This window comes from Leptonotus elevatus, chromosome 11, assembly GCF_054856555.1.
Source record: "Leptonotus elevatus isolate MCC_2025b chromosome 11, RoL_Lele_1.0, whole genome shotgun sequence".
Taxonomy (NCBI): domain Eukaryota; kingdom Metazoa; phylum Chordata; class Actinopteri; order Syngnathiformes; family Syngnathidae; genus Leptonotus; species Leptonotus elevatus.
Window position 1 is genome coordinate 20,098,372 of NC_141249.1, and position 11,144 is coordinate 20,109,515.

General features: G+C 42.0%; 1 protein-coding gene across 1 annotated transcript; it reads left to right on the top strand.

The window, feature by feature from the left end:
* The first annotated feature begins 461 nt into the window (after nt 1-461).
* Nucleotides 462-10,922, top strand: LOC147166381 (desmoglein-2.1-like). The gene is made up of 14 exons (XM_086090151.1): nt 462-565; nt 3,525-3,653; nt 3,768-3,923; nt 4,336-4,477; nt 5,546-5,706; nt 5,790-5,924; nt 6,119-6,304; nt 6,393-6,646; nt 6,808-6,950; nt 8,212-8,430; nt 8,517-8,759; nt 9,451-9,581; nt 9,654-9,899; nt 10,098-10,922. The coding sequence occupies exons 1-14, from the start codon at nt 524-526 to the stop codon at nt 10,773-10,775; spliced, it is 2,865 nt and encodes a 954-aa protein (XP_085946277.1). The 5' UTR covers nt 462-523; the 3' UTR covers nt 10,776-10,922.
* Nucleotides 10,923-11,144: the final 222 nt, after the last annotated feature.

The following is an 11,144-nucleotide window of genomic DNA, read 5'->3' on the forward strand; positions in this document are numbered from 1 at the left end:
TCATAGATTACATAAAATAAAATTGTCATCTTTAATAATGAAATTCTCTAACACTATACAAATACTATAAATACACAAATAATATAACGGTAAAATAAATGTACACATTTTGAATAAAGTGGATAAAATAAAACACTGTGCCAATAATTCCCATTACCAATTATATATATATATATTTTTTTTTTAAACATTCAGTTGTAATCCACTCATTAAGTGACTGGATTTAAAATCCTAAAACCTACTATATTAAAAGTATAAAAGCACACTTTTGAAGAACGACTTCAAAATGTTGATAAATGTTGCTATACTGATCCTTCAAAGTCAAAAATGTTGTCAATATAATATAATTTTTTTCAAGGGCATCAAAGTTGATTGTTAATATAGGCGGTCCTTATGTCAGAAGTTCATAAGATTTTACGCACGCGCACACAAACGCCCCTTCGAGAGGGCGTTATGCCGTACAAAGCTTCCCTCTCCTCTTCCTCAGCTCAGACCTGAAGAGGACCTCCTGCAAGGCATCATTATGGCCCGAGGACTTTTTGCTGCGAGTGTTTTGTTTCTAATGGTGAGTGAAATTTGAATTATTACTATTTTTGTGTCAGTCAGGGGAAGAAAGGTTGTGGGCAGGTGAACACTTGGAATATCAATAGGTGGAAAGCAGTAAACCTACTGACATTAACTCACCACACATAACAAGTGGCTTTTTTTTCTTTTTTTGCCTTACATGATGTTGACTTCACACTACAAAACATTTTGATGGGGGTAGACAGTAAGAATATGTACAGGTGGATGTTAAACACATAAGTGGACAATAGGAAATAATTGGATGATTTATTATGGGCCTGCTGCGTCGCAAAGCAGGCACTTATTACTATCCTAAGAAAATCGGGTTTATTATTTTTCTTTGTATTATTATATTATCTTCCACCGAATTTTCCGGAAGAACGCGGGCCGGTGCCGTACATCGCATCGGGACAAATGAGGTATCAAATTGATGCGGCTTGATCTGACTCGCTGCGCTATTATTTTTCTCAGAATTCCGAGTTACCATGGCGACGCAATTGCCCCCAAAAAACTCCCAAAAACAAGTCCCATTGGAATGAATGAAGTGATCCCATCAAATCAAGCATCTTTTTTCCCAAGACACGCTGCGCGCGCATACGTTAAGCGACCGATGTGAATTTTAGCTCATTTTGTTGCAATTTTTCTCATCTTTAGCTCAGTGTCGAAATGTTTTTTTTAAGAAATGAAAGCTCTCCCCGCTGTGCGGGTTCAAAGACAGTGAGCGAAAGGGAGACAAATAGCCTTTTAACATTGGTGTGTGAGCAAGTAGCCCCTGAGTGACGGGAGGCAAAAAAAATCGATTTCCAAAAGTTTCACTTCAACTCGTCACCATGGCCACAATCTTTGCTCACTAGACATCAAATTCGCACAATTATTATTATTATTTTTTTTTTTTAAAGAGCTCAGTATTGTTCATTCGGAAATGTCATCATCATTGCTCTTTATTTGTTTTTATTATTATTATTATTATTTTTTTTTTTAATATATATATATATATATATATTTTTTTATTTTTTTTAATTGTATGTGCGTGCGTGCGTGTGTGCGTGCGTGCGTGTATTTGTTAGCTCACCAAAAACCTATTTTTAAAAATCCCATACCGTTCACCTAAACCGAACACCGCCGTCAGGAGACCCGAGGTCTTCGCACAATTTGTAATCACAAGGGTCTTCTTTCTTTCTTTCTTTTTTTTATCCGATTAAAAAACTGAGAACATACTCACGTTCCCCAAACCCTTGCCGTTCTAACGAGCCATTTCTGGAATCTGCATCTTGAACCGTTAAGTCGTGAGAGGCTTTTTGTTCGAGGTGTGCGTATCCTGTACAAATGTCAATGGAATTGTGTGTGCGTGATGTTTTCCATCTCAAGTGTGTCCAACAAGTTCAAATCAAATGCGTGTGCGCGAATGTGCATGTTTCTTAAAGGGACAGATAGTAAGATACTTTTAGTTTATGTTGATTATGGTTAACTTCCACATTTCTTGACCGATTCCAATCGTTTAAAATTTTAAACTGTTCAGCTCATTTAAATGTTTTTAAAAAATACATTAAAAAAAAAACACAACATTATTATTATTTTTTTTTTTTAAAGGCAATGGAATGGACTTCTATTTAAATAGTGCTTTTTTTTAGCTATACTGCCTGGTCTCTCCTGGCACTTCTGCATAGCGACTGCCTCAGCCAATCATCTCTCTTACTGTTGAGCTCAACTCACCCCCTTTTTTTCTTGGTGTACTCAAGGCTTGGCCTATGCACGGGCGGCCATCCTGGCCAATTGATTAGGTACGCCCAGGATTCTCGCCACTCCGCTCGGCCAGGGCGGCGGCCATCTTGACCAATTAATTGGGTACGCCAAGGACTCCCCTCGCCCACCTGGGTCGGCGGCCATCTTGGCCATTTGACTACTACAAAAATTACTACTACTACAAGTACTACTACTACTAAAAGTCCTACTACTATACTACTACTACTATTGCTACAAGTATTGCGTCTTTCCACCTTGCAAGAGTCAGCAGGCCCATTCAAAATTTCCGCGGAAATTTTTCTAGTTTCCCTTTATCATTTATTGCTACAAGTATTGCGTCTTTCCACCTTGCAAGAGTCAGCAGGCCCATTCAAAATTTCCGCGGAAATGTTTCTAGTTTCTCTTTATCATTTATTTGGTGGACATGTAAACGTGGAGAAAACCCCCCCAATTGAGAACATCTACAGGTGAACAAACATAAAGGACCGGTGGGACATGTATATGTGGAGGTGGACAAATCGGACATGGACTGGATGTAATGTGGAGGTGTCCTGAGGTGGACACGTGCGCACACAAAAGTTCAAAAGTCCAAATGACAAGTGTTTAGCCTTCATTCCTCAGCAAATACATGCAGGTTGCCATGGTGACCAGTCAGGTGCTGGTTGACCTGTCTTAAGTTTCACACGGACAGAGCCCCATTATGAGCCGGACAATTACAGCCCCCCACCCAGCAAGTGTGACATTTTGCTACCAAGCGACCATTTTAGAGTGATTTTGGACATTTCCAGTGTTACTTCACAAACAAATTGGTCATATGGATGTTTTATTATTATTATTATTATTATTATGGTTGTCATTAATAATTATTATAGTTTTTTTAAATTCAGCTACATTTAGCAACATGACATTTTGTAGAAAAGCCTCAAGAGACAAGACACAGAAAGTCAGCCATTTTGCTATGAAGCGGCTATTTTTTGATCATTTTGGACATTTTATCCAACTGCCACCAAATTTGTATCAGATATTCTAGACAGACAAGCGACAAAACTGCTTAGACTTGAGTTTTTTTTTGTTTTTTGTGAGCTTAATAATGGACAAAATCGTCCACAAAGACAAGAGGTTAGCTTAAACGGAAGCTCATTGAAATATATGCGGATTGAACGATAAACCTGCTTCAAGTGATGTCATGGACTTTCCTGTTGTCTACTGCGTTATAGCTCCAGAACACACTTGTACTAACGCTCCAGTCTGGGAATAAACCAGCCCGGAAAAAAAGAGAATGGTTCATCCCTCCAAACCAGCTCAAGGAAAATGAAGATTACACTGGGAAGCAATATATAGCCAAGGTAAGAAACACTTTTATCCACAAGGAGGCGCTACTGGAGCACGTGTAGCATCACAGCATTGAAGTTCCATTTTTGCAGTTCCTATTTAGTATTTGTATGTTGTGTCTATTTCAGATTCGATCCGATTTTGATGTTGACAGGGACATTAGCTACTACCTGCAGGGCGTCGGCGCAAGCGAGTACCCCTTCGACGTCTTCGTGGTGGACCCCAAAACGGGACTCATTCGTGTCACCCAAAAGCTCGACAGGGAGGCCATCAATGCTTACAATGTGAGCAACCCCTTCCTCAATCACTCAGCTCCTTTTTGCTGAATAAATAGATATATATTTCTAGTACTGAATCAGAAAACATTTATTGACTTTGTTTTGATATTTGATATCACAATGTTTGGCAAAATGGCCATTTCATTAGGTACAGCTACACTTCTTTTTTTTTTACAAAATAAAAATATTGAATATGAATTACGTCATTATCACCCAAAATGTTAACATTATAAAATAAGAATATAAATTTGAAGACATAATATCAACATAGCTAGATGCGAGTTTTGGGGCTAAAGGGCTTGTGGCTCTAAAAAAATAATAATAATAATAATGGGAAAGGCTGTTGTAGTACTTCAAATAGGCCATTGGTGATGCTGTGGAGTAAATCAAGTAAAGTTGCTGGCATTTGTCCTTTCAGCTGGTGGGCATCGCCAGATTCAACGACGGCACTGAGGCGGAGAAAAGGGTAGACATCCGCGTAAAGGTGCTGGACGAGAACGACAACGAGCCACAGTTTGACGCCATGCAGCCCGTGGACGTGTACGAACGCAGCCTTGCGGGTTAGAGAACAGATGAGCGATAATAACACTTGAGACATACAGATCCATTTAAAGTAGAATTTTGTGGCATAAGATCGATTGCTTGACCTAAGTACAACAACTTGTGCTTGATTTGTATTTTACTGAGGTACAGTATTCTTGTCTGAATAGTGTTTATCTTGACCAGGGTCAGAGTTGAAGCCATGCGAATGTACAGTACCACTACATCATCAGTGACGAGTCTATAGCCACCGCATTCCCTCCGGTTCTGATCATTTGCATAATTCATTGGAAAATGAGGACGAAAATGGTGAAAAATTCCATCTCTATTTGAAAAAAGAAAGAAATGTAGTTCTAATGCCACAGTGATTAGAATTTAAAGTAACGTAAAATGTCACACAAAACAAATCGTACATATGTGAAAGGCTGAGCATTGCCGTTCCACTTAAGTCCTGTAGATGGCAGTGTAACGTTACAAGACATGTGACAACTGATGACAGCCATTGGCTGGATCATTCGGCTTAAATGCCATTTCTTCTTCTTTGGCCCCGGTTTGTTTTCTTTATTTTGCATTACCCTAGCATGTCTCCTTGGTAGAGCAAAACATATGACATGCTTGCAAGGTTATTTTACTTAACGAAAAAATTTTAAAAAACGATTTCATTAACTAAGTAAAATAAAAACGAATATGCTTTTCAAAAAACGAAAACTAACTGAAACTACATTTTATGTTTACAAAACTAACTATAATTATAGCGAAAATGTTTACCTGCTAGGGAGCTAGCTAGCTAAGCTAGCATCTATGGCTAAAGCCAAACTGTGGCAGGGTTTTGCTTTCTGGACCTGGATTGCTACCTCTGCGCACAAGTAATACACAATTTAAAAAAAAAAAACGAAAACTAATACTGAAACTAACTAAAACTAAGCATTTTGGTTAAAATAACTAAAACTAAAGTGAACCGCCCTGAAAGCTAATTAAAACTAACTAAATAAAAAAAATTAAAAAACTCCACATGAAATAAAAACTCTCTAAAATGAAAATTCCAAAACTATAATAACCCCGCATGCTTGGATATCTGTGTTTTTCAGGGACGCCCATCACGACCGTCACTGCGACTGACGGCGATGAACCGGGCAGCCCCAGCTCTCAGCTGTTCTACACCATCGTGAAGCAGGACCCACCTCACGACATGTTCCGCATGAACAGCGACGGACGCATCTACGTTGACAAATCTACCCTGGATAGAGAGGTACCAGCTCCTCCAAAATAAATCAAATGTCTAAAAAGCGAGAATCGCACAAACTTGTTAACGTTGTGGTTTCGTGCTGTCAGACAACAGATCGGTACTTTGTGACGGTGCAAGCTCAGGACCTCAACGGGGACCCTGACGGACTCACAGGAACCAGCACGCTGACCATCAATGTGCTGGACGTCAACGACAACCTTCCAACGCTGGAAAAACACCAGGTATGTGTTGTTTTCATACCACATGCTTTGCGGTTTGGTCTTAAAGTCAAGCCTTTGACTGCTACTGGTCATCTCATTGGTCACGTAATCTGTTACAGTAGTCCAGTCTGGATGCTATGAAAGCACGGATCAGAGTTTCAGAGTTCTTGTCAAAGGTCATGTGATAACCCGAGTTGGTGTGCATTTTATTGTAGTACGAAGGCAGCGTAATGGAGAACACAAAGGGTGTGGAGGTGATGAGGTTCATAGCTCAAGACTTGGACCTGAAGGACACGGAAAACTGGCAAAGCGTGTTTGATATCGTGAAAGGCAACGAGGCCAAGTACTTCAGCATCAAAACGGACCCAAAGACCAACGAGGGAATCCTGATGCTTGATAACGTATGCAAAAAATAAACAGAAACACGCAAGCTAGCCATGTTAGCTTCACAACAAGCCACAATTTGAAACAATATGTCCGATTTCGCAGCCGACGGACTATGAGGACGTGAAGGATTTTCTTCTTGAACTCACCGTGAGCAACAAGGCTCCACTTTATCAAAGCATGCCGTTTAAAACACACCTGGTCAAAATCAACATACAAAACCAGCGTGAAGGTCCACGTTTTGATCCCAAAGTCAAAGTGATCGCAATATCGGAGGGAACCAGCACTCCTATCAATGACGTCATTGCTCGCTACCCGGCACTAGATGGCGACACTGGGAAACCAGCCGAGAAAGTCATGTGAGTGGATACACACTGTAACATTTGTTCCATGAAGATGTATTGATTAATGTCCAACAATCAATTCTCTTCATCTCTGCTGTTATATTGCATTTTGTATGGTTCCGATTGAAAGCCCAGATACCAAACTACGCGGCATGCAATTGGGTTCTGTGTTGTAGATATCTTAAAGGTTCGGACCCTGACAACTGGCTCACCATTGACCCAGAAACCGCAGACATCAAACTGACCAAGATGCCCGACAGAGAGTCCACTTTTTTGGTCAACGGGACGTACTACGCTGAAGTGGTCTGCATTTCGGAAGGTACGCTGCCACGATTGTCGCATTACGTGACCTCCTTAGATGTTAAGATGCTGAATCATTTTAGTGTTGTGCCGACGGTAGTGGGAAGTAACAAAGTACAAATACTTGTGTTAATGTACTTGAGTAGATTTGCGATGTTGATTAGAGATAGACCGAGAGATTAGTAGTCACCGTGGCTGATAACTGATATTTGGAGCTGATAATAATTTTCAGTAAAAAGCGGGGGGGGGGGGGGGGGATTTTGGAGTCAACGTTTTTTTTTTTGCCCCTTCAGATATCAGAGTTGTTTTTTCCCAGTTCCGATCTGAAAGCGTTTGAGGCGAAAGTAAACAACCAAAATGGCAATTTAGTGTAATTTTTTAAATTTTATTTTGGTCCTCAAAACTCATTTTGACCTCTAGCAAAACTTCCCGTGTTTTAATCTTATTTCATAAGCATTCCATACAGTTCAGGAGGCCACCGTATAATTTCACGCTGGGAGACAGGCGGCATACTGTCACGTACGTTGTGTTACGCGAAGTTATGTCGAATATTTATGAATAAAGAAAGCTATTTAGTTTTCTATTCGAGTAAATTGTGTTTTACCATTCACAGTCTGTGTTTCCACAGGGGTCGCCATTATAGAGTGACGTCACATTATAGTCCGTCGTGAAGTCGGGATACTTTTTTTTCCCGATTTTGACTTCCTGATTTGAACTCGGAAAAGTCTGACTTCCGACCGTCTTCGAATGCAGCATAAGTCATGTCCACTCACCACTGCAATCATCTATGGGTCTGAAGATTAAATACAAATGCCGATCTTGACTTTGTTGTAATGTCTTAAAGCATGTTGATTGAACAATTTTTCCCACCTTTCAAAATGAAAAAGTATTTTTTAATCTTTAAAGTTAAATGAAAACTTAAACAAGTAGATACCTTAGCTCTCTATAGTTTTCTACAGAATTTTTTTTTTCTTCCAAAATTTAAAAATACCTCAAACATTTCTAGTTTTAATGTCAAACAAAAACAAATGGTTCAGAAGGTTCCCAGGGTCAGCAGCATCTCTTTTAAAGTTAACTGAAAATTTAAATAAGTAGTTCCCTGAGATTAAAATCGTTTTAGATTCATCTTTTATCAGCCGTCAGATTTCTTTTTTTTTTAAAGGCCGATACCGATATTCGTTCAAAATGCTCAATATCCCTAATGTTGATTGGTTGAGGTTGAGATTGGGGGGGAAAAAAACAGTCTTTTGTGTGATTCCACTTGTGTTTCCCGCAAACAGACATCCCCTCGAGCACCGCCACCGGCACTGTGGCCATCCAAGTGGAAGACTTCAACGACCAGTGTCCCACCCTGACGAGTACCCTCAAGACTCTGTGCCTTCCCGGCGATGCGGTCATCGTCAGTGCTGTCGACGGAGATGACTTCCCCAATGGAGCTCCGTTCACCTTTGAAATCCTGGAGGGCACAAAGGGAAAATGGCAGGTGGAGCATCTCAATGGTGAGGAGACAACATCTGGTCTGTTTTGGATCTCGGTGGACTTAAATCTTCAGGCTGAACCTCATGGATTGAATATGTGTGGGCAGATACCGCAGCCATCCTGAGAATCCAAGATTCCGTATGGCCTGGTCTCAACGAGGTGGAATTGCTGGTGAAGGACGCGCAGGGGGTGGCATGTCCGGAACCGCAGAAGGTGACGGTCCAGGCATGCACCTGCGAGGACGGAGAGATTTGCGGAAGTCGAGGTGGAAGAGGTCAGCCCAACAAGAAGTCTGCGTTGGGACCTGCAGGCATTGGGCTGCTGCTACTGGGCCTGCTGCTGTTACTACGTGAGTAAAAAATGGTCTTGGTCTGGTTAAGGTACGATGGCGTATTAGGGCAACGTGTAATTTATTTATTTTTCGGGGGGTAATATTCCGGGAAAAAAACTTGCAGATTTGCGACGGCCACTTTATAAAGTGGCAAATTTGCGAGGAAAAGAAACTCAGAAACTTACAACAAATACATGTAGCGTAGCTATAAGCTAACGTGATGATTTGTTTGTGGTTGTTTATAAAATGAAAAAGCAAGAATGGAGACGGATTTATTCTTAATTTAAACTTTACTCATCATACACGGCCCGCTAGAGGGACAACACTTCCTGATCCCCTATCAGCTGACGAACACTAACCAATCAGAAGCGAGCATACTTTAGGTAAATGCAAGTGAATGAGAGTGGCAGATTCGACACTTCATTTTAGCTACTTGTATAAAAAAAAATACCAAATATGTAAATATTAATTCTGGAAACATAAATATACATTATAACAAATTAATTTAAATGCTTCATCCTCAGGGTCACTTACTTGCAGCACCCAACGCTTCAAAGTGCGAATGCTTCTCGCAAATTTACCGCTTTTATAAATCCCACGACCAAGTACATGGACAATTCAGCATGTTAGTAGGATATTGAATAAACGCTTGCCATACCGACCGGCTGGTTTGGTGGGGTCTAAACAAAACGACTTTCTGTTCCCGCAGTCATCCCTTTACTGCTGCTCTTCTGCCATTGCGGTGCAGCCGCAGGCAAAGCCGAAAACTTTATCGATATGCCTTCTGACACCAAATGCCACCTCATCAATTACCGCACCGAGGGCCCAGGAGAGAACACGGTGTGTATTGGAAAATGTCGTCATCTTTACTTGTGCAAGAAATGTTCTGACAAAACGTTTGAACTGTCGCAGGAGGTGCCGCTGATGAACATGCCGACGCAAGTTGATGTTGTGGATGGCTCAAAACAAGACGCACAATTTTACTGGGACGGGGGGAACATCCGGGGCTTTCAGGAGGACTTCTCCAGCATCAAACGAGATACTACTTTGGGAATGAGAAACCAGCGAAGACTCTACTCGGAGTACCAAAGAGAGTCAGGGGCAGCTTATGACGATATTGGTCTGCCGCAACACATCCTTGCACAGTACTACGCTCAGGTGAGACTTGTCAAGCTTGCCCCTTTACATGTCCCAATCAGAGGTGTCAAAAGTACTCAAACTCTGTACTTAAGTAGAAGTAAAGAAAGAGTCTGGTAAACACTTAAGTACTGATTCAACGACTTTAAAACATACATGGAAATAGTAGATATTTGCAATACACTTTAATCAAAACATGACTGTTTCCTCCTTCAACAGAAACTGAGCAATGGAGGAGAGGACCTGGCAGTGAAGGACGCGCTCTTGGTGTACGACAACGAGGGCCAAGGCTCCTTGGCCGGCTCGGTGGGCTGCTGCAGCCTCCTGGAGAACGACAATGACCTGCAGTTCCTCGACGACCTGGGCCCCAAGTTCAAGACCCTGGCGGAGCTGTGCTGCGGCCAGAAGATCCAAACCGATGTCATTCCACTACCAACAAAGATCTTGACAGAACCAAGGCCGGAACTCATCAAGCCGCCACCAGTTGTCCCCGTGGTAGACCAAACTGTGACTCAGGCGGTGAAGGAAAACATGACTACGCGCAATCAATGCATGACGGCAGTGATGGGAGGAATGGAAAACCAAGGCCAGATGTTCTTGCTCCAGCAGCAGCAGCCTGTTTATTACGCCGCCGCCGCCGCTCCCATGCAATACGTAGTCCAGCCACAAGTCCAGAACGCCGTGTTTCTGGCTCAGGCACCGGCTAGCAATTTCCAGGGCGTTCTAGCAGGACCTGGGCAAGGAATGCTCGTGTCTGGTGGACACACCAATGATGCCGGCGTGGTGCTGGTAGAGAACTCCAAGATCCACACCAGAAATCAGCCCAGCCTCCAGAAGATGGTGTTGGTGGAAAGAAATCTCCCCGTGGGGTCTGTGAAAGTTCACAGGGGCAGTTGAACCGCCATGGTGCAAGGAAGGGGAGGAGCTGAGCGGATTTCTGGAGCTCAGAGTGTCCTTTTTGGTGGAAGGCTGATCCAGCATAAACCGAGCTGGGAGTATGTCCCAGAAGAGGAACACCCCTGGATCGAAAATGTCCTTCAACGTCCAAAGCACCACCAGCAAGTCCACTGGAGCTCAGGTGGCTTCATCCAGAATCCCAACGTACCGCAAGGTAGTGGTGCAGGAGACACGCAAATGACAGATTTGGGCGATTCCCATTGTAATGCTTTTCCCAACTGGATTAGGAGGCAATCCTGCTGACTGTTTCCAGTGCAATGAACTCAGTTGCCTCTTTTATTTTTATTTTTATACACTTTTCAGCACTAG

Excerpts from the sequence above, each read along its gene's own strand:
- LOC147166381 (XM_086090151.1), top strand. The coding sequence starts at position 524 with ATGGCCCGAGGACTTTTTGCTGCGAGTGTTTTGTTTCTAATG. Across the intron at positions 4,478-5,545 it reads GTACGAACGCAGCCTTGCGG|GGACGCCCATCACGACCGTC; the intron begins GTTAGAGAACAG and ends TGTGTTTTTCAG. Across the intron at positions 9,900-10,097 it reads TTGCACAGTACTACGCTCAG|AAACTGAGCAATGGAGGAGA; the intron begins GTGAGACTTGTC and ends CTCCTTCAACAG.